This window comes from Engystomops pustulosus, chromosome 1, assembly GCF_040894005.1.
Source record: "Engystomops pustulosus chromosome 1, aEngPut4.maternal, whole genome shotgun sequence".
Taxonomy (NCBI): Eukaryota; Metazoa; Chordata; class Amphibia; order Anura; family Leptodactylidae; genus Engystomops; species Engystomops pustulosus.
The window spans coordinates 13,500,497-13,528,405 of record NC_092411.1 but is presented as its reverse complement, the minus strand read 5'-3'; the positions used below and the strand labels follow the sequence as shown (position 1 = coordinate 13,528,405).

General features: G+C 45.4%; 1 protein-coding gene and 1 long non-coding RNA gene across 3 annotated transcripts in view; one reads left to right on the top strand and one right to left on the bottom strand.

The window, feature by feature from the left end:
* The window catches only part of LOC140117038 (O-acyltransferase like protein-like), a 44,561-nt gene extending 24,852 nt beyond the window's left edge, over positions 1-19,709 (top strand). For both annotated transcript variants that reach the window (XM_072133479.1, XM_072133474.1), the window contains exons 7-15: positions 573-675; positions 8,770-8,871; positions 10,628-10,793; positions 12,031-12,110; positions 14,623-14,736; positions 14,844-14,970; positions 16,236-16,422; positions 18,847-18,989; positions 19,302-19,709. In XM_072133479.1, the coding sequence (XP_071989580.1) occupies positions 573-675; positions 8,770-8,871; positions 10,628-10,793; positions 12,031-12,110; positions 14,623-14,736; positions 14,844-14,970; positions 16,236-16,422; positions 18,847-18,989; positions 19,302-19,400 (1,121 nt within the window). In that variant the 3' untranslated portion in view covers positions 19,401-19,709. The remainder of the gene's footprint in view (positions 1-572; positions 676-8,769; positions 8,872-10,627; positions 10,794-12,030; positions 12,111-14,622; positions 14,737-14,843; positions 14,971-16,235; positions 16,423-18,846; positions 18,990-19,301) is intronic.
* The window catches only part of LOC140117051 (uncharacterized), a 66,970-nt gene that overhangs the window by 26,058 nt on the left and 13,003 nt on the right, over positions 1-27,909 (bottom strand). The window contains exon 2 of the long non-coding RNA XR_011852992.1: positions 26,397-26,435. This is a non-coding gene — a long non-coding RNA (uncharacterized lncRNA). The remainder of the gene's footprint in view (positions 1-26,396; positions 26,436-27,909) is intronic.

Genomic DNA, 27,909 nt, shown 5'->3' with positions numbered 1-27,909 from the left:
TCATACATCTGTTTCTGCTCTCAATACACATGTACACAAGAGCCATTTCAGGACCTTTGAAGGTCCTCTAAAGGTCCTGAAACCACAGATTAAGAGCAGCAGAAGGGACACATCCTCCATTCCCTAAGAAGCGGATTCTAGTCCCAGATGTAGGAAGTGATTCCAGACTTGCAGGGTCCATAATATTCATACAGCCCAGGATCCATGGCAGTCCTTATCCGCCCCTTGCATGTGGAATATACTGGAATATTAGATTAGAAAATGTGGTGCTGCCTGCACAGAGGAGGGGGTGAGTGCTGTTCGCCCCCGCCCCTCTCCATAGTGATCCATTGCACATGGCGCCGTAATACGGGGAAAGATAGGACATATCCTATCTTTTCCCCGGGTACGGAACGGTACCGTGCCGCACGTGTGTTCCGTGCGCCTATTGCCTGCCTACGGGGGACATATATACATCCCCCAACGGTCGTGTGAATGCAGCCTAAGCTGGATGCAACTGGAGCAAACTCTCAGCTGTAAAAAATATGGATCAATAATAAAATATTCAATGTATTTCTGGTGACTCACTACAGATAACTCCTTGGAATGGATATCCAATGTATTAGAGAAGCCACAGTACATCTACGTGCTCAGTGGCCCTGTCTTCTTGGGAGTGGACACCTTCTTCTTTCTAAGGTAAGAAAGTTGATGTTGAAGCAATTATCTTCTCTGCTGTGTTTGTAATTAAGAAAAGGGGCGTTCCCTGCCTTATGCCCCTCCCCATGCATGTAGGCCACACCCCCAAACCCCCCTATATAAAAACTCCTCACCTACGCCAATTACAGACCATGGCTACAAATCTACAGACCCAACCTGTAAACGGACTCCAGAATTCTCCTGAATGATTTTTGCTTTAAAGGACATCTACCACCAAACACACGGACATACTGGTGTGTGCCCCCTCTGGCAGGATCTGCTCTTCTTTAAGTTTCTTATGCCCTGGTTTTAACATAAAAAGGCTGTTAACATTATGCAAATTACCCTGAGGGGCTCTGGGCTCCATAGGTCTTAATGGAGCTGTGAGCCCCTTATGCTCATTTGCATAATTTTGGAATAAGTATCTAAAAGAAGAGCAGATCCTGCTAGAGGGGGCACACACCAGTATGCCAGTGTGCTTGGTTTACAATCCTTGATCCTGGTGGTAGAAGTACTTTTAAGGATTTGTTTAGCGGGTTTAAATTTAGTACATGTGTTTTTATCACTGGGTAAATGTGACTTATCCAACCTTTTTGATCTACCGCTGCATTTCCCAATTTTAATGCTGATTCCAAAACTTTGCTTAGTCTTTCGTCTGTTGTAAAGCGTGATTTGTTCCTTTGGAAGAGAAATTTTATCAAAGGGATTGAAGGGATGGGAAGGTTTCTTCAAATCTGCAAACAACTTCCTAACCCAATGGGGGTTATTTATTAAGGACCCGATTCACGTTTTCCCGACGTGTTACCCAAATATTTCCGATTTGCGCTGATTTTCCCTGAATTGCCCCGGGATTTTGCCGCACGCGATCGGATTGTGGCGCATCGGCGCTGGTATGCACGCGACGGAAATTGGGGGGCGTGGTCGAGCGAAAACCCAACGGATTCGGAAGAACCACCGCATTAAAAAAAAAAATTGGTCGCACCAGCCATACTTACATGCACCAGGAAGAGATCAGCGAACTCCGACGCAACTCGGCGAACCTCGGCGCAGCAGCGACACCTGGTGGACATCGGGCGCAGGACCTTCATGAATCGCCCGAAGACCCAAACGCTCGTCGGAGAAGCCGCTGCTGGAACGCGAATGGACCAGGTAAGTAACTGTGCCCCAATATCTTGTCATAAAGGAAATCTACCATTTGTTTTTATAAATTGTGAACCAAACATACCTTGAAAATGCTGTAGCTTCACTGATGCAGAAACATATCTTGCTTAATCCCTGAACCAAGTGGTTTTGTTTAAAAAACAATTATAAAATTCAGGACCTTGGGAAAGCAGGTGCAGACTGTCTTCCGTGCATAAAAGAGCTGCCTGAACAGTCCAGACAGGACTAATCAACCTGGGCTGGATGACTCATAAATAGCAGATGAGTGAATGGTTCAGCGATTGATTACTTCTGCCTGTCAGGGACAACAAAGAGATACATATTTTCGGCTTATGCTGGGCAGGACAAGGCTGGAGCACTGCATAATTAGGGTAAGATGAGAGCGCCGGAGCAGCCACAGGAGCGACAGAGTCTCATTATCATAATTTTATAATTGTTTTTTCAGCAAAACCACTTCAGTTCAGGAATTAAACAAGATATGTTTCTGCATCAGTGTAGCTACAGCATTCTCAAAGTATGCTTAGTTTATAATGCATCAAAGCAAATGGTAGATTTCCTTTAACCTCCTGAATGAATTATGGACTGACAAGGTTGGCTGTCTCCAGGTTGGAAAACTCACGCACTTTCAGGGGTAAAGTCTAACACTCCTGCTGCGGTCAGCCGTTTAGACCTTCTTATGTTGGTGATAAAATCTGAATAGGATACAAATCCTCATTCAAGAGAGCTAAGCTCACTACATACGCAGCAGGGGTCAGCTGTATCGTTGCTTGCTGTTAACCTATTAGGTGCGGTGGAACCCGAACAAACACTGCTGAACATGGGTGCCGCCATCTTTAAATGCTGATTCAAATCACCCCCTTCCCTTGAAGACATGTTAGATTATGGGTACATGAGAAAACCTATCAAAATCTAACCTGTGACGGAAAAAAGTGCCAAAATGTCCAGATCTCCACTTCTATGCCACTTTGCCTCCCCACCAAAAATGGAATAAAAACGTAATAGAACATACTGTACAGGGGCATGGCAGGGACTTACCCAGTCCCTTGCGCGATCCCTGATCAGGAATGTCCAATGATAATGAACTCTGCCGCGATTCACTTAGATCGTGCGCCCAATTTGGTGAATGTGTCGCTTCCCCGATCAGGTCCGGCAGAGTTCACCTTCTTCCTCCCGGTGCATGTAAGTGCTTGGCTTGCGACACAATTTTTAAGTTAAATCCCGCGGTTTGTCCGAATCCGTCGGATCGTCCGATGGCCCTCCACGGGTCCTTAGTAAATGAGCCCCACAGTTTTCATCATAGCTTCAATGAAAACGTCCACTCACCCCACAAACAATGACACCTTACTGAGCTCCGTTCACCGAAGTATGAAAAAGTTACGGCTTATGGCAACATAAAATTTTTTCAGTGCAAGGTTTTTGAATTTTTTAAAAGGTAGTAAGACATAACCAAGCTGTATAAATTTGATATCTAATTGACTGTACTGAACCCAATTATAAAGGGTATATGCCATCTGGACCACACAGTGAAAGTCGTAAAAATAAAGAGCAAATGTGTTTTTTGCCACCACCCCAGTACATGGAACAGAATATTAAATAGAGCCACTAGAAAGTATAATTTGTCTCACGGATAACAAGCCATCATATCATTTTGGAAATGGGAAAATCAAAAAGATACAGCTTGTGGAAGGAACACAGTGAAAAATGGAAACACAAAAACATGAAAAAACCTGGATACGTGATACGTGCCACAAAGTAATGTAATAGTATGTCAGTGTGCAGCAAGGGGTGCATGGAGAGGACTCACGATCTTGGCTGTGATCTTTGCCCCCCTGTGACATCCTTGGGGAATAAAATATCTGTCGCCATGACTCCATACAGGACAATAGTCATTGTCATTGTGCTAGTGGCACATTGTAACAGATCATGTGCAAAAATGGCATATACCGCTATACTGTGGTAAGGAGTCTCCAACTTAAGGACACCTGACTTACAGACGACCCCTAGTTACAGACGGACCTCTGTGCCCACTGTGACCTCTGGTGAAACTCTCTGGATGCTTTATTTTAGTCCCAGGCTGCAATGATCAGCTGAAAGGTCTCTGTAATGAAGTTTTATTGATAATCCTTGTTGCTATGACAGCAAAATATAGAAAATCCAATTGTCACAGGGACAAAAACAAATTTGTTGGGAATTACAATTCTAAAGTATGCCAGCTCCGACTTACAGACAAATTCAAGTTAAGTACAAACCTAAAAAACCTATCCTGTACATAACCCGGGGACTGTCTGGTAGGATCGATCAGACCTCCTTGGATTAAAGTAACCTAAGGGGTCTAAAAAAATACAAATCCCCCCTTTACCTAAACCTCTAAGCTATCAAAATATGAAAAGTGTTATTTCCGGAGGTGAACCCTGTAACGGAAAATAGCGCCCAAAGTGAATGACACTTTTTTTGTCATTTTATAACTCTTCACGCAGAAAATATAATAAGGTATGAATAATCTAGATACTTGGCGCTCTCCATTCTTATCTGTTGCTCTACTAACCTTCTCCAATGGGTCTCTCCTAAATTAGCCACCGACTCGCCTACATTCCGGGAAGTCGCCTACAAGTTTCAGACACCTCCTGCTGCCCAGTACTGACTTTTCCTACCTGAGGCTACATTCACACTGACGTGTGCCCGCCGTACCATAGCACGGCGGGCGCACGGCGGCGCTGGGGAGAGGAGGAGTGCTGCTCACCCACATAGGAACATTGCGCACGGCGCCGTATTACGAGAAAAGATAGGACATATCCTATCTTTTCACGGGGTACGGAACGGTACAGCTTTCCCGTACGGTGCAGCCCCTCCTCCCTCCATAGGAAACAGCAGCGCACGGCTGCACACCAGGGAAAACATAGAGCATGTTCTATCTTTTCCTGGTGTGCGGCGCGGAACAGTGCCACACATGTGTGGGACCATACCGCCGCCGGGCGGCCATTGCCGTCTACGGGGACGTATGTGTGGCCGCAAATCTGCGGCCGCACATACGTCCCTGCAGACGGTTGTGTGCATGAGCCCTAAAGTGTATCATTTTCTGCGTGGTGGTTTGTTTTTGAGACACTGGAGCTCACTAGATGTTTTATTTATTTTTATCTATTTATTTTATAAATCTTTACCTTTTTTAGCTGCTTCTCTCTTTTAGTTGGTGTCTGGTTATTAGGGGTCGACCTCTGACTTCTCCTCTATACTCTCCCTATAACTGAATATGGTTTTATACCTTTTAATGACTCCAGATTGAAGCTTCTTTCCGCTCTTTTTAATTTCATGTTTTTCGCTGCCCGTCTTTAAACGAGCCATAAAAGTGGTTATAAATGTAGCATTTAAGATGGAAGAGTTTCATTTCTTCTTGGCCGCCTTTCCGGGCTCCTCTGCAGAGACGAAATGTCCCGTCTGATCAGACGGATGTGACCACTCCACTTCCCCGACGCTACAAAGACTCTAATTACTGAGGTGAAGCTGCACCCGGACTCCTTCCTGCCCCGATAAGGAGATAAAAGGAGAACTCCGCTGTTATAGAGGGGGAGGTGACGCTGTGGAATATGATAATATCTAACCCCAAATGTCAGCAAACGGCACGGTAATAGGGTCAAGACAAGCAAATGTAAGAGGGTGATTACCGTACAGGCGCAGGACAGAATGGTGGCTTCTTCCAGGAGCTGACACTTGCCGATTCAAGATGGCATTTTGATAAATATAGGACAACCCACAGGAAAGTTAATGTAATTTTAGAGGCCACTAATTGCGATAAACTTCACCCGCTGGAATAAATCTCGCTCTGCCGTCATTGTCTTACATACTCAACCGTTGTAAACCATAACTTCTTCCAGTTAAAGGGGATGTTCACCTAGCAAAGTTGAGCAACTTTTCATTCCTAATCCTTTTATAGCTGTCGTATTCACAACCCCCTTGCCAAAAACACACCCTAAAATGAATGCAGACACAGATGAGCCCTTTAAGAAACACAGGTCATACAATAAGAAACCTAAGTGAATACACGAACCCCAGTCCCAATGTTTTATAAGACCCCAAACTAGACCAAAACTTCCTCTGAATACAGACCCCAGACCAAACTTCTGTTGCATTTACCCTCAGGTAAAAAAAAAAAAAAAACAAGGATGATTCTGGATACAGACCCCCACTCCAGAATTCTGCATAGACCCCAATATAACCCTGCCTGATGTTTTCTGTGTGTCCCTCCAGTGCATTTGTTTTTAAACATCTGTTGTTCTTCTTGTATGAGAACTAATAAGATGTATATAATTTTTGATAATTTGGATGCCTGAAGTCTGTCTTTTGGGTGTAAGATATAGATTTGTTGACAGTCATTTAGCGATTTAAGATGGGGGAATATGACATATGATGCACGGTATTAACCATTTACTTCCTTTCACCCAATTTGGAATAATTCCAATCTTGTTGTAGATTGTCCCTCTACATGCCTGTAAATGTAAACAATCAGGTCCTAAAGCTGTATGCAAATGACCTGAGATATGTCCAATTAATCATTATCATATTCAGCTGTCCAGCTTATTCACGAGTGGGAGGCACAGCCACAACCCCAGTGCATGACTGACAGCCTGTATAATGATGTGACACTCCTGGTACTGGCTCCTCTATGTGCTTCCTGGTGCTTGCGCCCCCTTCAGCCTGTGTGTGTATGAGATACTCCTATACACATGACTGACAGCCTGTATAATGTGACACTCCTGGTGCTGGCTCCTCTATGTGCTTCCTGGTGCTTGCGCCCCCTTCAGCCTGTGTGTGTATGAGATACTCCTATACACATGACTGACAGCTTGTATAATGATGTGACACTCCTGGTGCTGGCTCCTCTATGTGCTTCCTGGTGATGGTGCCAGTGCCCCCTGCAGCCTGTATGTGAATTAGATACTCCTATGCACATGACTGACAGCCTGTATAATGGTGTAATGGCTCCTCTATGTGCTTCCTGGAGCTGGCGCCCCCTGCAGCCCTTGTGTGTATGAGATACTTCTATACACATGACTGACAGCCTGTATAATGATGTGACACTCCTGCTGCTGGCTCCTCTATGTGCTTCCTGGTGCTGGTGCCCACTGCAGCCTGTATGTGTATTAGATACTCCTATGCACATGACTGACAGGCTGTTTAAGGATGTGACGCTCCTGGTGTTGGATGCCTCTATGTGTTTCCTGGTGCTGGCGCCCCCTGCAGCCTGTGTGTATGAGATACTCCTATACACATGACTGACAGCCTGTATAATGATGTGACACTCCTGTTGCTGGCTGCTTCTATGTACTTCCTGGTGCTGGCGCCCCCTGCAGCCTGTGTGTGTATGAGATACTCCTATACACATGACTGACAGCCAGTATATTGATGTGACACTCCTGGTACTGGCTCCTCTTGCTCTAGGATGCAGCCATGTTATAGCAGAACATGTCAGATACTTGTGTAACTGATGTCTGTATCTCACACATGTGTAAAGCAGAACAGAGCAGTTCAGCAGATAAAGCACTAGCAATGCTTTACTATACATTACACATGAGCAGGAGGAGGAGAGGGGTAACAGGGGTGACATCACTGCCTCTCTCTATGTGCCCAACTTAATTTACATAATAAAGAAAAGATGATTTTAGAATGATTCATGCATGAATTAACTAGATAAATGCTGGGATGGAATCCTTGTAGGCTAATACAACAGGTAATGGTGACAGATGACAGGTGTCCTTTAATATATAGACCTCAGACCATAATGCATCTGTATACAGTCCCCAGACCAGTCTTCTTCTGAATAGACCCCATAATAATCCACCGTTATATAGACCCCAGAACAGACTCTCTCTGTATATAGACCCCAGACCAGACTCCCTCTGTATACAGACCTCAGACCAGACTCCCTTTGTATATAGACCCCAGACCAGACTCCCTCTGTATATAGACCCCAGACCAGACTCCCGCTGTATACAGACCCCAGACCAGACTCCCTCTGTATATAGACCCCAGACCAGACTCCCTTTGTATATAGACCCCAGAACAGACTCCCTCTGTATATAGACCCCAGACCAGACTCCCGCTGTATATAGACCCAAGACCAGACTCCCTCTGTATATAGACCCCAGAACAGACTCCCTCTGTATATAGACCCCAGACCAGACTCCCTCTGTATATAGACCCAAGACCAGACTACCTCTGTATATAGACCCCAGAACAGACTCCCTCTGTATATAGACCCCAGACCAGACTCCCTTTGTATATAGACCCCAGACCAGACTCCCTTTGTATATAGACCCCAGAACAGACTCCCTCTGTATATAGACCCCAGACCAGACTCCCTCTGTATATAGACCCAAGACCAGACTCCCTCTGTATATAGACCCCAGAACAGACTCCCTCTGTATATAGACCCGAGACCAGACTCCCTCTGTATATAGACCCAAGACCAGACTACCTCTGTATATAGACCCCAGAACAGACTCCCCCTGTATATAGACCCGAGACCAGACTCCCTCTGTATATAGACCCAAGACCAGACTACCTCTGTATATAGACCCCAGACCAGACTCCCTCTGTATAGTCCCAGGACCAGACTTCTGCAAAGATCTCAGATAAAGTTCCCATTATAATCCTCCTGTATATAGACCCCAGACCGCACTCCTTGTTTATACAGAGCTCAGACTATCCAATCTGCATGCACACACACTATAGTCCCCCCTTCTAACAGACTCCAGATCTGACCTTTCAGAATAGAGGTCCCCACACCAGACCCTAAAAAACACACCCACACATTACTGCTATAAAATATTATCATCTCTTACTTTGCTCCAAACCTGCCCATTTTGAACACCTTCAATTCCCTGGTATTTGGGAGAATCCCGTAAAATTCCATTTTGACATTGCCAATTTTCTTTTTAGTGGATTTCTAGGAGCAAAGTCATTCCTAACATTAACAGAAAAATCTGGACAGGAAGTTACACTGGTCATGGTCCTGAGATACATCTACAGAAGGTTTATGAGGTAAGTTCTTTTAGATAAGCACTTAGGGACTGGGCACTTCAATATCAGATGGCTGGGAAATTGAGACCCAACCCCTACTGATCAGCTGTTTTGATAGGTCTATTCAAATGAATGGGAACTGACCTGCAGTACCCCAGAATTGCCACTACACTGTGGATAGAGCCACATTCTTCCACTTCCCTCCACTGTGTATTTTCAGCACTAGTGACAGCCAAGAATAACAAAAATTGGAGTGGCTGATGTATGTCAGATCCTAAATATCAAAAGATATTATTAGTCCCTACTATTAGACTATTAGTCCCTAAGGGCCAATACTGAGTATACTCAAATACTCCAGTAGAAGCCAAATTTTTCCAATACAATTTTTGTGCTCAAAAAGCCCTACTCAGCTTATTTTCAGGTATATAAAAAAAATAAACTTGGTATTCTGCAAGAATCAAGAAGAGGACCTGCGGGAGGTGTTGGAAAGGTGATTACCAAGTTTATTATTTTTTATGTGCTGGGCATAGTGGGAGCAGGGGGCTGGCTATATACTGGGGGCTGGCTGGCTATATACTGGGGGGCAGAGGGCTGGCTGGCTATATAAGGAGAAGGTGGCTGTCTGGCTATATACTGGGGGGCAGAGGGCTGGCTAGCTATATACTATGAGGCAATGGGCTTGCTGGCTATATCCTGGGGCTGACTATATACTAAAGGGCATGGGCTGGCTACATACTGGGGGCTGGCTGGCTATATACTAAGGGGCGAGGGGCTTGCTGGCTATTTCCTGGGGCTGACTATATAGTAAAGGGCATGGGCTGGCTATATAGTAAGGGGCATGGGGCTGGATGGCCATATACTGGGGGGGGGGGGGCAGGTGGCTGACTAGTATATAGCCAGCCCCTTGCCCCCAGTATATAGCCAGCCTATACCCCCAGTACATATCCAGCCCATGCCCTTTTGTATATAGGCATCCCCCAGGATATAGCCAGCCCAGGCCCTTTAGTATATAGCCAGACCCCTGTCCCCCAGTATATAGCCAAAGGGCCTGGGCTGGCTATATCCTGTGGGATGCCTATATACAAAAGGGCATGGGCTGGATATGTACTGGGGGGTATAGGCTGGCTATATACTGGGGGCAAGGGGCTGGCTATATACTAAGGGACAGGGGGCTGGCTGGCTTTATACTGGGGGCTGGCAGGCTACATACTGGGGGCAGTGGACTTGCTATATACTGGGGCAGGGGGCTGGCTGTCTATATACTGGGGGGGGCTGAGTAGCTATATACTGGGGGGTATAGGCTGGTTATATACTGGGGGCAAAGGGATGGCTATATACTAAGGGGCAGGGGGCTGGCTATATACTAGACAGCATGGGCTGGCTATATACTGGGGGCAAGGGGCGGTTTGACTATAAACTGAGGGCAGGGGTTGGCTGGCTATATACTGGGAGATATGGGGCTGGCTGGCTATATACTGGGGGCAGGGGACTGGTTATATACTGGGGCTGGGGCTGGCTGGCTATATATTGGGGTCATGGGGCTGAGTAGCTATATACAGGGTAGAGGCTGTAACCAATGCATTTCCATGCCTCAGGTTATAATCAGGTCAGCTTGTACTCGAGTATAAACGGTATTAAGGAATATAGTGTCAACCCAAAAGTGGGTGAAATGTCTGAATTTATAGCACCACAGATCCCTGATGCTGTAAGAATGTCGGAAAAGACCAATATAGAATTTTTTGAGAAAAAAAGATTCATTATTTAATTCTCGCTCTAGGATACAACCTCTGCATCTGACTTCCCTCTGCATATTTATTGGACTCATCTCATTGGTGAAATGGGGAGCTTTTTGGGAGATACCCAAATTTCACCTGGACAGCTGCAGGGTGGGCTGGTGGGCGAACATCCTGCTCATCAACAACTTTGTGTCACTTCAGTATTCTGTGAGTATTTGTGTATCAATCACTTGAATTATAGAACAAGATACAATCTCCCATCATGTGTATACAGACTTGTGTATCTCCATGGTTACAGACTGCAAATAAACCCCTGTGTAGTCTGAGCATAAATCAGACTAAAAAGATTTTGTTTGAAGTAAATTGGTTCACATAGGAAATACATTTCAGCCACATCCATTGCAATGGAGTCATGTCACCCCCTTAGGCACAAGCTGGTAGGAGGATGGATCTCAGCGCCTTTGTGAAATGTACTAGTTTTACCACAGCTCTCACCTCTGTATCACCTCTGTATCACCCCAGCATCAGTGCCTGACCCCATAAATGCTATTTTGGCCAAATGGGCACATATAAGCTTATGCACTCTGCAAGAGTGGAGTTTGTTACATTTACCCCATCAAGAGCCAGAAAGGGGCCTTTATAGAAATCCCTCTTTTATTTTAAATCTTACATATTTACTTATAATAAAAAAAAATCTCCCCCTAAGGCATGCAAATACGACTCTTCTCACTTCATTTTCACGTAAGATGAGTCAACTTTAGTGGTTGCAGAGATGATGTAATTTTTAAAGCCCCTATCTTGTGTTCTATAGGACCTAGAAACATGCTGCTGGTGTCATATTAAAGATAAAAATCTTATGGTTCTAGGAGCTACAGAAAAGGAAACCAGTGTTATATGAAAAAGGAGATCCTTATCTTTAATATGACACCAGCAACATGTTTCTAGGTGCTATAGATCAAACATAGGGGAATCTGCAGAGACACTTCATCTGCAACAAATAATCTTGACTCATCTTATGTGAAAATGAGATGAGACTTCAGGGAAGTAAATGGGTGAGATTTTACATAAAAGAGAGAATTCTAGAAAGGACATTTCATACCCTACATGAGAGAGCTGGTAGTTTACTGGGGTAAGACCTGGTGACAGGTTCTCTTTATTAGGATGTTTTTGTCCATCTATATAACCTGAGTTTTGTTGGGAGGATCTTGAGTGACACCGAGACCTAATCTTTGGGATGCACTGACTCACTTCTCCCCAGCATCAGTGCCTGACCCCATAGACACTATCCATAGTCTTCTGAGAAGAGGGGCGGCTGTTATATTAATTCCAGATGCACGTAAATGGCTTCATAATTGGATGGTTGGGGGGGGGGGGGGCACATACTTTTACCAGTACTATTACAGAATCAGAAGGTAATAAGCCCTGCACTTCCCATGTGTTACAGTGCATCGGATGGACCTGGTATCTCTCTGCTGATTTCCAGTTCCATCTCACCGTCCCTCTTGTAATCTTCCTGTATGTCAGGTAAGTGTGTCTCCGGGCCCATGTCATTATGTGGCCATTACTGTGTGTTAGGGTTCAGCGCTCCCCAGTGATTGGGGATATTAATAACATAGATCATGGCGAGCGCAGAGCCTCAGCTTTACCGCTCTGTCTGGGAGTCCTGCGCTTAATGCAAACCCTCCGGCCACTGATGTGTATATATATATATATAATGTACGGCCGGAGACTAATATAAGGGACAAGCAATTACTACCTCACTGTAGGAATAGCACCACTTACCTCTATTACTCAGCCCATCAATATCCTTCACGATATTAGATCTGATCCTTACATAGATTTTACTTCTGCAAATGTATTTCAGTTATATGGAATAATTAGAGAAGGGGACGACAGCGGTAAAACCAGTCATCAAATTTTACCGAATTAAACTCCCAGACTCATCAGGTCGGGTATAAAATGTCCTTCAAAGTCACATGACAATGGGCTGAAGATATTTTGCCCAAAAGGAGTCAAGTTTAAAGGCTGGAAGTCTGAGGGTCTCTTCACATGCCCCTCTCTTAAAAGGGTTCTCCAGGCATAGCAAGTTAGTCCCTATCCTGTGTATAGGGCCTAATTTGCTGATCAGTGGGGGTCTCAGTGATTGGACCTTCACAGATCTTGTACCCCTGTTACATCCGAGATTAATAGCACAGCAGGTTGCGCATGCACTTGGCTATTTCCATCAGCGCCATAGGGATGAATGGAGCAGCTGGCGCATTCAAAATATGACTTAACAGCTCATTATCAAATGAATAGGTGGGAAAGTCAGATTATCACTATATACAGCTCCAAACAGCAATAACAATATACAGCCCCACCAGCAATAAATGTATACTTCCCCCCTGCAATCACTATATACAGTTCCCCCCTGCAATCACTATATAAAGCTCCCCATCAATCACTTTTTGCAGCCCACCACTATTAAATGTATACAGCCTCACCCAGCAATCACTATATACAGCTCCACCCAGCAATCACTACATACAGCTCCCACAACAATCACTATATACAGATCCCCCAGTAATCACTATATACAGCCTCACCCAGCAATCACTATATACAGCCTCACCCAGCAATCACTATATACAGCCTCACCCAGCAATCACTATATACAGCCTCACCCAGCAATCACTATATACAGCTCCACCCAGCAATCACTATATACAGCTCCCCCAGCAATCACTATATACAGCTCCCCCAGTAATCACTATATACAGCTCCCCCAGTAATCACTGTATACAGCTCCCCCAGCAATCACTATATACAGCTCCCCCAGCAATCACTATATACAGCTCCACCCAGCAATCACTATATACAGCTCCACCCAGCAATCACTATATACAGCCTCACCCAGCAATCACTATATACAGCCTCACCCAGCAATCAATATATATACAGCTCCACCCAGCAATCACTATATACAGCCTCACCCAGCAATCACTATATACAGCCTCACCCAGCAATCACTATATACAGCTCCCCCAACAATCACTATATACAGATCCCAGTAATCACTATACACAGCTCCCCCAGCAATCATTATATACAGCCCCAACAGGAATCAATATATACAGCTCCCCAAAGCAATCACTATATACAGCTCCCCCAGCAATCACTATATACAGTCCAACCCAGCAATAAATATATACAGCTCCACTTAGCAATCACTATATACAGCTCCCACAGTAATCACTATATACAACCCCTCCAGCAATCACTATATACAGCCTCACCCAGCTATCACTATATATACAGCCCCCAGCAATACATATATAAAGCTCCACCCAGCAATCACTATATACAGCTCCCCCCTAGCAATCACTATATACAGCTCCCCCACCAATCACTATATATAGCCCCTCCAGCAATAAATATATACAGCTCCCTCATCAATAACTATATAAAGCTCTCCGGCAGTCACTATATTCAGCCCGCCAGCAATAACTATATACAGTCCACAGTATACAGTACCGACAATGCGCAGAAAAAAAATTAAACATTACTTAACTTTTCCTGCTCCCCTATTGCATGGATTAACATCCTCCTCTTCTGTTGGTCCAGACGTCTGGTGGAGGTGTCGCAGTGTATGACGTCACTGCCCCGCCTGAGCCAGGACGCAACATCCTGCACTCTCCCACTCTCTATGGCAAAGTAGGGAATGTATTGCATAAAAATGTACCAGAATAGCCGGGTAGCCAGTTCCATTGCTGTAAACCATCAATGGTGGGGGCCCCCATAGGATCAAAGTGGTGGGGGTACGGGGGCGTGCACCCCAGGAACCCACCCCATAATCCAAACCTGTAGTGAAGGTCTATCCATGATGTCAATAACAGGCCTCTCTTATCTGGTATCTTAAGTGGTAGAACTTGCCTAATTTGTGGCTGACTAAATACGTTTTTTCCCCCCACTTTATAAGATAAGATCACAAGATGTTGATACATTGTAACCACTAGACATAAGAAATGCATTAACCCTTCCTTGTCCTCTTGTGCAGAGCTAAGCGCGTCATGATTGCAGTCGTGACATTGATCTGTGCCGCCTCTGTCATCACCACCACCTTAATTTCGTACTTTTTTAAACTTACAATCCACCACCCGAAAGGTGAAAGGTCAGTACCCCTCCCCCCCCCCGTCTCTAATATGACCAATCATGTGCAGTCCTGTGTGTATTTTGGGACGATTTTACAGCATTTTATAACATAACTTACCTCCGCAGCCAGTGTCAGAAGGATTATTGGGTGGAATATTACATGAAACCCTACTGCCGATACGGACCTTTCCTTGTCGGGATGATTCTTGCAATTCTGTTTGTCGGAAAGCAAAGTCTTTACTTTAAGAACAGGGTAAGAGATTTCAGATTTCAGTTTTGGGGGGGGGGGGTTGTATTCTGAATACTGATCTAAACAGAGCGGATTTCTTTATATACTTGGGATTAGTCAGTGAAATGTTACCATATTTTGCATTTTCATTTTTCGCTCCCCACCATCAAAAATCCAGAACTTTTTTTATTTTTAAGTTTTAAAGTTTTAAATAAAGCTTTTATTTTTACATGTAAAGAGCTGTGTGGGGGCTTGTATTCTGTGTAACAAATTGCACTTCATAGTGACGGTATTTATTATTCCATGCCGTGTACCGGGAAGCGGGAATCCAAATGAATTGAAATTGGTGAAAAAATGGGCTTGGATTTTATGTCTTTCACTGTGCGCCCTAAATGACATGTCTACTTTATTATTTGGGTCGGTACGAATATGAGGATACCAAATTTGTATAGGTTGTGTAATGTTTTCATACATTTACAAAAATTAAAACCTCCTGTACAAAAATTTTTTTGCCATATTTTGGCGCCAATAACTTTTTCAGACTTCGGTGTATGGAGCTGTGGGTGGTGTCATTTTTTTCAACTTTTGATGACGTTTTCGATGCTACCATTTGAAGGACTTTACAGCTTTTTGATCACCTTTTATTGCATTTTTTATGTTTTATTTTATTTAATTTTCTAATTTTTTTTTTTACTTTTTTTTTTGCTTTTTTTCAGACCCCCCTAGGGTACTTTAACCCTAGGTTGTCTGACTGATCCTACCATCCTGCAGTAGGGCAGTATATGGGGGATTAAGCACATCAATTATTACAATGTGCAAATTGCACATTGTAATTATTAAGTTAAAATCAGACAGCCTCAAGTTTTTGTATGACCCACTGCTGTCATAGTAACTAATCACAGCCCACCAATGACTTTGGAGGGGGGCGGAGATCGAATCCAAGATTGCGGTGCTCAGTTTCAGGTGCTCATTGTTGCCGATATTCAGATGCCTACAGCACCGACCACAGGTTTTAGCGATGGGTATTTGCTGCAATATGCAGCAACCACCCACCTTGTATGGAGGCGGCTCAGCTCGTGAGCCCTATCCATACAGGGGGAGCCGACGTATGATTTACAGATACATCACACGTCGGTAAGGGGTTAAACAAAGCGCAGGGACCTGTGCTCACAGTAGCATAGTCTTCTCTAGTCAGCTATGCAATGTCACAGGGAGGGAGTGTAACCATGTTCTCTGGTCTGATTATGAACCCATTACTTGTCTTTTCATGCCTTATGTATTTCCTATAGACACAAGCCGCCTTGGGATGGATCTCTGCCCTGGCCCTCATGCTCACAGTCATATCGCTGGCTTTTGTTTTAGATGACACCCAGAGCTCTTACTCCGTCATGGCTGCACTTTACCAAGGACTTCACCGCACTCTGTGGGCTGTGGTTCTTGGTTTGATCTTTATTCTGTGCCATGAAGGATACGGAGGTATAGTACTATTATGGCTTTATATTATAGTAACGTATCACTATGGCGCTTTACTATCAAGACAATCAAGACAATCATGTTTCTGACACCTTCCCTCCGGTACTTCACCCTGTTCACTCTCTTCCTTTGAGCCGGTCACAGAGGAAGAAGTGTCCAGGCTCCTTTCCTCTGCTCGCCCCACTACCTGCATCAGTGACCCCATCCCCTCACATCTGGTACAGTCTTTCTCCCCGGAAGTAACTTCTCACCTCCCTAAAATCTTCAACCTCTCTTTTCTAGTGTTGTACCCACTTCTTTAAAGCCTATAATTATTATCCCATTACTAAAGAAACCTTCCCTGGACCCATCCAATGCTACTAACTACCGTCCAGTCTCTAACCTCCCTTTCATGTCCAAACCCCTGGAACGTCTGGTCTATTCTTGACTAATTTGCTATCACTCTGATAACTCCCTCCTTGACCCCCTACAATCTGGCTCTATGTTCTCCACTGAAACTGCTCTATCTAAAGTCTCCAATGATCTCCTCACTGCTAAATCCGAAGGTGACTATTCTCTCCTTATTCATCTGGATCTATCGGTAGCGTTCGATACTGTGGACCACCAGCTCCTCCTCAGGAGGTTTCGCTCCATTCGCTGAAGGAGACTGCACTCTCCTGGTTTTCTTCCTATCTCTCTGTCCGCACTTTGGGGGTCATTTACTAAGGGCCCGATTCGCGTTTTCTCGACGTGTTACCCGAATATTTCCGATTTGCGACGATTTTCCCTGAATTGCCCCGGGATTTTGGCGCACGTGATCGGATTGTGGCGCATTGGCGCTGGCATGCACGCAACGGAAATTGGGGGGCGTGGCCGAACGAAAACCCGACGGATTCGGAAAAACCGCCGCATTTAAAAAAAAAAAGCGTTGCGGGACTCGCCAGGTATAGGCCGGTGAACTTCAGTGCATTCCGGGGAACTTCAGCGCAGCAGCGCCACCTGGTGGACGGCGGAGGAACTGCCTTAGTGAATCCCGGCCGGACCCGAATCCACCGCAGAGAACGCGCCGCTGGATCGCGAATGGACCGGGTAAGTAAATCTGCCCCTTTGTGTTTTCTTTCCTTCTCATCTTCCTCTCTGTCGGGGTTCCTCAGGGCTCAGTCCTAGGTCCTATTCTTTTCTCCCTCTATACTGCCCCAATCGCACAAACCATCAGCAGCTTTGGTTTTCTGTATCATCTCTATGCTGATGATACCCAGTATATCCCTCTCGCCTTACTCCAGAACACTAGTGACTGTCTCTCCGCTGTCTCTAACATCCTGTCCTCTCCTTCCATGAATCTTAATCTTTCTAAGACTTAGCTTCTTGTCTTTCCACCGTCTACTAACCGACCCAACCCCAAGGTCTCCATCTTGCGCTATATATAGCGCTATAGAATATAATGGCGCTATATAAAGATTATAATTCTTTGTGCAGACACTAAATTGTGCTATTATTAGGCATTTAATGGTAATATAATTTAAAGGGAACCTGTCATCAGGTGTTACCACGCAAAAATGGAGAGATATGTAATCATACCTTTGAATATGTTAATAGCAGCAAGACTGTGAAATGTTGATTTATGTCAAAATTGTAGTTTCTCCAAGTGCACTGGGTCAGTGTTATGTGTTGTTCCTGAAAAGATGTGTATTCATACTTTTGTATATGTTTTTAGTAGCAGCAGGACTGTAGAATATGGATTTGTATGCCAAGTTATAGCTTCCTCAAGTGCACTGGGGGAGGGCCAGTTTCTCTAGGCCCTTGGGTGACAGAGCCTTTGTGGGCCCCTTTCCAGTGAACTCACATGGCGGCGTTAAAAATTCTGAAACTAAATCAGTCTCCTGTTCCCTAGTTTATCATACAGCCCCCCTCACGCCCATGGATTCCTTATGTACAGACTTATGTGGGCCCCCCCAGCAGCTCTGGTCCCCAGCACTTGCCCAGTGCTGGCAATGGCCCTGACTGGAGGTGTGTCCTTACACTTCTGTGTTCTTATCTACATGTTTTCAACTGCTATACTGCCTGTGTCCTTTGCTCTGAGTGAAAGCTGAAGTAAGCTTCTAGTGAAAAATTACAGCAGTTACTCAGAGCAGATGGTGAGTGGCTGAGGTGAAGTTCAAAGAGCTTAGACCATAGCAGTGTGAGGGCATATCCCTAATGCATTAAGATCCTAAAATATAGATCCATATTTCACAGTCCTGCTGCTAAAAACAACATACACAAAGGTCTGAATAATAGTTTTACCTGGTTCCTACTGATAGATTCCCTTTTAGAATATCTGGTGCTGTTACTTTGTCAGTAACCATTGCATTTCCCACGTCCATAGAGATGTCAGGCAGCCCCCACACAAGAATAAAGCGCCCTCTACAGGGCAGATTGTAATAAATGGCTTCCACTTTCTCCCTACAGGTGTAGTGACCACTTTGCTGTCTTTCAATGTATGGGGTTTCCTATCTAAGATAAGCTACGCCGGTTATCTGATCCATCCTATGATTATCTACTTTTACTGTGGCCTCCAAGAGGAGCTTTTTCACTATCAGGATCTCAACATGGTGAGTGCTCATTAAAAAATATCTGCCATCAAAATTTATCACAATAAACCAGGGACATTACTCCACGCACTGTGACTGTGGTAATCTTGTTATCCATTGCCTTCTTCCTTCTAAAATCAACTTTTATAATTATGCTAATAATGGACGTTACCTGCTTCACAAGCTGTTACACTGTGAAGATACTCAGGGTTACATATGTGTAGATGTGTAGGCTTCAACAACAACTTTCTATAATTTCCAATCAACAACTGTTTTTTTAGCCTGAAATGAACAACTTTAACCCAAGGATCTCCCATGTTTTCCTTCCATTAGTTGTATCTCTTCATTGGACACTGCGCTTTGACCTTCATCATTGCTCTGCTTTCGACAGTTCTGGTAGAAATACCCTTACACAGGTTGATGCAGATTTAACTTATGGAGAAAACACAACGTATAGAAGGATTATAATGAGCTATATGTTCATGGATTCATTCCTTGGAAGAAACAATGAAGGTGAATGCCAAGAGACAACATCCACCACCCGTCTCTACTACTGTATGAAGAAGCTCAAGTATTAGGTTAAAAATGTGAAAGATTGCAAGACGAAAGCAAATGTAACTTCTGGAAAGTAATTCATAACTTTTTGGAACAAATATCCAGTTCTCAAGTAAAGAACTTCAACTCTACCCTGATTATAACAAATATGGCTTTTGTTAACAACTGTTGCTGTTGGGGGGTGGTCTAGACTACACAGACAGACTGCTGTTATAGGGGGCGGTCCAGACTACACAGACAGACTGCTGTTATAGGGGGCGGTCCAGACTACACAGACAGACTGCTGTGATGGTAGGCATTGCAGACTATAGACATACCTGACTGAGCAGACCTGCCCCATTGTACTTATATGTTGATTTGCATATCTGTAAACATATGAAAATCTCTACACTGCTTCTTCAGTTTATTGTTAAGGGCGAATCAGCCTGGATGGCTGTACTGGTGGCCTTTCCTGGTGGCGCAGGACTAGGCGCAAGCTGAGGCGAGGGGCTGAGCGTGGATGGAGGCACAGCTGCCTGCTTTTCAGCTTTTCAACCACCCGAGAGGTTGAGCCTTTCGGCCTCCCCGGCCGGCGGCAGAAGGAGTGGGGGCCGTGTGTCCGCAGTAGCGAGTGGCCAGCTGGGCAGTGGCAGGAAGAGGAGCCGGGGTGTGTCGGCGCCTGAAGACTGGACGGATCGTGGGTGTGGTGAGCAGAAACGAGGACCGTCCGGGAGTCCAGGAGCTGGAGCGGCGCGATCCAACATGGCAGCGGCACGTTGTCGTCTCGGAATGGCGGCCGGAGGAGATCGGAGGCAGAGCAGCAGAAGGCCTGGAGCGGAGAAGGTGGATCTGTCACCACGGTGGGCCCGAGTGAGCAGCCAGAGACGACAGCTGAGGAGGACTGAGGAGACAGGCACCCCCAGGCCTGCGGTGAGTCACAGGGCCACTGGGCGCTGGAGCAGTGGGGGAGCTGGAGGAGTCGATCCAGGGGCGGACACGGAGTTTGGCCCCACTACCAGGGACAGAGAGTTAATGACGGCGAGGTCTGATGCCTGGCCAGGGCCACGAGCAAGGTGGATGGCGGACCAGGGTCAGCCGCAAGGCCGGGTGTCCAGGTCTTTCCCGATGGATGTAGGGGGGTAGATTCCAGCGGGGATGGGCTTAGGGACGCTGGTGGAGAGGGTCTGCATTCCACAGCCTCTAACAGCGGTGGGGTGTCAGGTGGTATCCCAGGGATGCTGCTTCAGGGGGATCCGTATTGTATCCGCGGTGTATCTTCTGTGTTTTTTCCGTTGCAGTTGCAGAGCAGCGCCAAGGCAACGATGCTGGACAATGTGCGTCGCAGACTCCTTGGCGACAGAAGTCGCTGTTACAGGAGGGTCTACGGCTACTCAGGCAACACACACATCCATGGTAGTTTCCATTTACATGAGGGGTAGCAGGGTGGGGCTGGTAGGGACCCCACTTAGCCAGTTTATGCAGGATCTGCAGCGTTTAATGGCAGAATTCGAAGGGTCTGGGGGATTGCAGCTGGGTGGCCTGGGGGGGGGGTGGTCGAGTGTCGTTGGAGCAACTAGTGGGTCAGTGAGGTCTGGGGTGACTGTGACAGACGCCGGCGAGCAGACAGAAAAGACTGATGCTACGACGAAATCGCTGACGGCACAAGGTAGCTTATACATTTGTTTTAATGGACCGCTTGGGGGACATTTGAAAACTAAGAATAAGGAGAAGGAGAAGATCTGGAAGTGGAAGAACTTGGATATCTTCACTTTATTGCCATTGGAGCGTTTTAGCGTGGAACGCTGGAAAAAGGGGAAGGAACATAGGAAAGAGGAGGATGAGGAACAGTGCCATTATAGGCTGATAGCACGCAATTTTGGGAATTGGCTACATGCCTTTTTCATTTTGGGTAGTATAATTGGTAAAAAGAACCCGGAGTGTTGTTAGGGTTTGTTTTGCATTTGGGAGGCTTACAAGACGTAAGGGGGCACGGCCTGGCTGAAGTATGATGAACAGTTCCGCCAGAGGATGGCTGTGCAACCATCGCTGCAGTGGGACCAAAGGTTGATGATAGCTCCTAAGCCTGCGATTAGGGGGTCTTATTTCAGGGGTGTAGCAGCGGCGGGTACGCCTTTTCAGCTGGGGCCTGTTGGAGCCAAGTCTGGGGGTCCGTTGGACAAAAAAGGTGTGTTGGAAATACAACAAAAGGGGCTGTACATGGGGGACGTCCTGTTCCTACAAGCATGAATGTTCCGGTTCTGGAGGGTTTAACCACCTGTTGTCGCGTTGCTTTAAGTGGCAGCACAATGGAAACAGTGCTCAGAAAGGGAAAGACTCCGGTGAAGCCATGTTGCCGTGGTTCGAGAGGTATCCAAATAGGGAATAGGCAGAGTTGTTAGAGGGGATAGAGGGGTCCCAGGACAGGTTTCAGATTCTGTTCCGGGATTGGGTCCCTGCGATGTTTGCAAAGAACTTTAAGTCGGTAGATGATTGCCCTGGGGTGGTTCAGGAGAAGCTGCGGAAGGAGGTGAGCTTGGGCCCCTGGTTGGGTCCTTTTGTTAGTCCGCTGTTGGCGGATTTACGGGTTTTCCCCCTAGGGGTGGTGCCCAAGAAGGAGAAGGGGAAGTACCATCTGAGTCATCATTTGTCGTACCTGCGAGGGGTTCGGTGAATGATGACATTGATTCCTCTTTGATCTCCATTTCCTATACTTCTTTTGCTGCTGCCGTGTGTTTGGTGAGGGAAAGTGGGAGAGGGTCCCTTATGGCCAAGGCTGACATCGAGGCGGCATTTCGTTTGTTACCAGTACATTCGAGTTCTATGCATTTGTTGGGGTGTTGTTTTGAGGGGGAGTTTTTTGTGGACAGGTGCCTTCCAATGGGCTGTTCTATCTCATGTGCATACTTTGAAGCGTTTTGTAGTTTTTGGGTGGGCCTTTGCATGGGCCAGGCAGGGAGCTTTAAGTGCCAGATATTGTTGTCCACGTTGTCAGAGTTGTTTGCTGTTTAGGCAGAGACAAGACGGAGGGGCCGGCTATGATGCTTTGTTGTTTGGGAATTGAGTGTTGTTTGCCGTTAGCCAAGTTGGAGGAATGGAGATCGGGGGTGCAGGAGGCATTGGTTAATTCAAAGGTGTCATTGCGGCAATTACAGTCTTTATTGGGTATGCTGAATTTTGCTTGTCGGATCATGCCAATGGGGCGGGTGTTCTGTAGATGGCTGGCGCAGGCATCAGGAGACCATAGCAATTTATTCGTTTGAAGAGTGAAAATAAGGCCGATTTGAGTGTGTATGATGATTTTTTGGTGACATACAATGGGAGGACATTGTGGATGGTGGCTCAGGTATCTAATGTGGAGCTTCATTTGTTTACTGATGCGGCTGGGTCAGTTGGATATGGAGTTTATTTCCAGGGTGAATGGAGTGTGGCGGATTGGCCGGTATGGTGGCATGAGTGGGGACTGATGGTTAACCTCCGTCTTTTGGAGTTGTTCCCCATTGTTGTAGCTATGGAGTTGTGGGGAGACAAGTTGGCGGATCGTTGCATTGTTTTCCATTGTGACGACAAGTCATTGGTGGGGGTTATTAACAGGCAGACGTCTTCCCCCCCACCTGTGATTGTGTTTCTGTGGCATTTGGTCTTGTTGTGTCTTCGTTTGAATGTCCTGTTTCGTTCTGTACATATCCCTGGGGTGGATAATGAGGTGGCAAATGCCCTGTCTCGTTTACAGCTGGACAGGTTCCAGGACCTGGTGCAGCAGGCATTGTCCGGATCAGTTCTGGGAGATGGTGTGCTGAGGTTTTTATCGTGGATTCAGAAGTCCGTGGCCCGCGTATGGCGTGTGTGGTTTTCACTAGAGGACGAATGGCGTGAGGCTGGTTTGCAGACTTGTCGGATGTCTGTTCTGTTTCTTGAGAAGGTTGTTTGACATGCGGGTGTCAGGGGCAAGGTTGCAGAGATCCTTAGCAGTGCTCTCTTTCTTGTTTAAATAGGGCGCTTCTTTGTTTTTGCATGCGAATGGAACAATGTTGTCTACCTTTCAATTTAATGCGGTTTTCAGGTAATGCTTGACGAGACTGGGTTTGGATGAGAAGGAATATTGCTCTCATTAATTCCGCATTGGCTCTGCGACAGAGGTAGCTAGATGGGGTTTGCCTGAGGAGGACAACAAGCGGATTGGGCGCTGGGAGTTGAGGCGTTTTCGTTCTTATGTACGACTCCATCGGCTGGAGAAGTAGGTGGTGTCGTTAAGCACCGTGGGGTGCCGGTCGTTATTGTTATGGTTTTGTATAATTTGATAGGTTTGAAAAGATGTGTCATCTGGATTTTCGGGCACTCTTTCATTTACTGGGCAGAAAGGACAGTGCAACTGAACTTAGGTGGTAGGTCTTTAGGGCTTGCAGACGAGCTGGTAAGTGTCCGTTGCCTAGATTACAGGGGTCTTCAGTGGGATGCAGTGCATGCTCATTTGTAAGTTGGCTTTGAGAAGTGGGGACGGCCGGATGTGTTGATCATACATGCAGGTGGGAATGATATGGGCTCTTTTCCCATGAGAGATTTGATTAAGAACATGAAGAGAGATGTGTTATGGTTGCTTACGGAGTATCCAAATACTTTGATTGTGTGGTCAGAGATGGTGAGGAGGGAGCGTGGAGGAACGCAGGGTCTGTGTCAGCTTTGGGCACTCATCAAGATTAACAAATGCCTGGGTACATTTGTGAGATTGAATGTCGGTGAGGCATGGGCTGTTGGAGGCTGATCGCAGTTATACAGGTAAGGATGGTGTGAATTTGACTGACTTGGGGTTGGATGTTTTCAATTATGGTTTGTCTGAAGTTGCCAGTTTTGGTTTTCAGGGGTGGCGGTGACCCTTCAAGACGCCATGTGGTAGCGGGTACTTGGCAACAGTTATCCGGTAAGAAGGTAAATTGGTGGTGATGATTTTGGTAATGTCCGGCTTCACTAATAAAGGTTCTTCATAGACTGCTAGAGGGGGTGAACCTCAGAAGATGGTTTGGTAAAAAAAAAGGTTGGTTGGTAGTCACATCTGCTCTCGCCACTTGTCAGGAGGTTACTGGCTTGTGGATATGGAAGTGTGGCTTGCATGCTGATGGTGATTTATGAGTGGTGTATTCAACTATTTTGTTTGGTAATTAAGATGGACTTAGATGTTGTTCGTTTAAATTGAAAGTGATTTCAGCTCTGTTGCCAAGTACTCGACCACTTCATTTACTTAAATTTATAAGTTCTGAAGAATTGATTGTTGTACATTTTATTATGTCCTAATAAAGTTTATGTTTTACAGATTTATAACAAGAAATGAATAAAGCTGTAACCAGCACTTTTCCAACAAAAATTTGTCTGTGTATTTAATGCCTTGCATCAGAGGGGGTGTATCTTGCTCAGTAGGCCCCTCCCATCTACGCCTCCCCATGTCTCTTCTCAGCATTCAGCACTTAATGTCATGTGACCAGGGTGATGTCATCTAAGGTCCTTTACCCAGTCACATTTGTCTCTGAACACATGAAATCACAGCAGCCTTCATGGAGGATGGGGAGGTGTAGAAGTTCATGGAGGCTGCTGTGATTTCATGTGATCGAATACTTACATGGGGTCACGTGACATTAAGCACCCAATGATGTTACAGAGCTCTCTCTCACTGTTCCATACAGCAGCTTGTCCTAGCAGTGAGACCTGTCAATCAGGAAAAAGGAGGCGGAGCAATGCAAGTAACATTTAATAAGCACTTATATATTCAGGGTCAGAAAGTAGGTGTTTTCTTTATAGAGAGATTGCCAATTAAGGACACCTTAAAGGCATGTGGAGACTTAAAGCCATAGATGCTCCACTAGGGAATTTGGGGAAGAATGCAAATACGTTTTCCAAGGCGTTAAATGGAAAACAATGCCACCTTTTGCTACCTTATCACCAAGTATGACCTACAAGACATCTAAAAATATGATGAGGGATTAAGCCAAACCAGTCTATCTATTCCAGAAGGAACCGACTCCCAACTGCAGACAGTGCCAATTAAGGCCACCTAAAAGGCATGTGCAGACTTAAAGCCATAGATGCTCCACTAGGGAATTCTGGGAAGTATGCAAAAATGTTTTCCAAGGTGAAAAACAATGCCGATTTCCGTCGCGTGCATGCCGGCGCCGTTGCGCCACAATCCGATCGTGTGCGCCAAAATCCCGGGGCAATTCAGGGGAAATCGGCGCAAATCGGAAATATTCGGGTAACACGTCGGAAAAACGCGAATCGGGCCCTTAGTAAATGACCCCCAGTGTGTTCATCACAATATATGTGCACATAATTAGGTACCAAGCTCAGTGTTCTCTCTAGATGTTTTTCAATGACAATGACAGGTAGACTGATTGCCTAAATCAGTAGTACAGTTGCATCAATACCAGAATTTTAAGTGCGATACAATGACCAGAAAAGCATTACGATACTCGATACGATAAGATACTTTCAAGAAAAGAAAAAAATATTATCTGAATGTTTAGGGTGCGGTCACATGGGGCGTTTACATTACGTTTAGAAAACACATGGGGGCACATTTACTTACCAGGTTCCTGCGTGATCCCCACTCCAGACTGTCCGACGTGGATGAACTCTGCCGCGATTTATGAAGATCGTGCGCCCGATATCCTGCATGTGTCGCTTCCCCGATCAGGTCCGACAGAGTTCACCTTCTTCTTCCCGGTGCATGTAAGTTCTTGGCTTGCGACACAAATTTAAATGTTAAATCCTGAGCATAGTCCAAATCCGTCGGCACGCCCCCCGATTTGTAGCATGAAGGCCGGTGTAATTGCGACACAATACGATCGAGTGCGACACAATTAATAATGCAGAATAATTCAAAATGAATTATAACAACTTTTTACATACCTTCTCATGTGTCTCGGGTTTTGGCTGTTTCTTGAATTTCTGTATGGAATGAAAACAGAGAGGATAAGTAGAACACGCAGCTGCTACAACAGTGCCCCCTCCCTGTCCACAGGTTACGACTGGTATTGCAGCTCTACCCTATTCACTACTGGAGCAGCAGCAGATAGGGGGAGTAAGCAGCCATGTTTTTCTAGTCCTAGACATTCCTTGCATAAATTAAAACATTTTCACAAAGATTCCTTCCTGGACTACAAGACATAAAACTTGAATGTACTATAATACTAAATAATAATAATAAAATGCTGAAAGGTCACTCGCTCCTCTTCTCCTGCCGTCACTATCAGTATGTGATCTTCAGACTGGTCAAATATCAGCGCGAGGCTCCTCTGCAGGGAATGGTGGATGTCAGACCTACTTACCTGCGATATCACGGATATTACACTGACCTTTTGATATGTATTTTTTTTCACGAGAAAGGTAATAATTACAGTTTAGCGCTAAAATCTTCTCAAACACTGAAGAAATTGTATGAAATGTAAACAGAATATCGGAAACATTGTAACCTTTCTATGGAGAGAACATTAGTCATTGTTCTCTGCTGTAATATCACAGCCGCCAATGTTATTATTGTTACGGCTTTTTGCTCCTTTTTTACGTGGAGGCTCGAGGAGGATTTATTTCTGTGTCTGGATATTATGTATCACAAGGTTTCATTTGTCAAATAAGAATCTTCAATAATATGAATGTATCTGTGAGGCTCAGTAGCAGAAATTGATCTTACGCTTATAGCGCTGGATACATGGATCTCTTAGTAACCAATGTGTATGTATGGACCCAAACTAAATGTATTACAGGAAGTCCCCATGTTACATACAAGAAAGGTTCTATAGGTTTGTTTTTAAAAGAAATCTACTAGAGATGAGCGAACACTAAAATGCTCGGGTACTCGTTATTCGAGACGAACTTTTCCCGATGCTCGAGTGCTCGTCTCGAATAACGAACCCCATTGAAGTCAATGGGAGACTCGAGCATTTTTCAAGGGGACCAAGGCTCTGCACAGGGAAGCTTGGCCAAACACCTGGGAACCTCAGAAAAGGATGGAAACACCACGGAAATGGACAGGAAACAGCAGGGGCAGCATGCATGGATGCCTCTGAGGCTGCTTAATCGCACCATTATGCCGAAATTATGGGCAACAGCATGGCCATGACAGAGTGACAGAATGAAGCTAGATAGCATGTAAAACATCCAATAATTGACCCTGACACTATAGGGGACGGCATGCAGAGGCAGAGGCAGCGGCAGCAGGCTAGAGAGTGGCATGGCGACATACCCTAATTGGACTCAGGCTTCAAACCAATGGGTGTCAGAGAGGAACCAAAGGAGGTGAGCAAGAAGCGCTCAAATAATATCGGTACATGATAAAAGTTTGCCAGTATATTTTGTGGATTACACAGCAGGGTGGCGACAAAGTTAACATGGAAGCCATGAAAACAACCCAAAATTCTGCCTG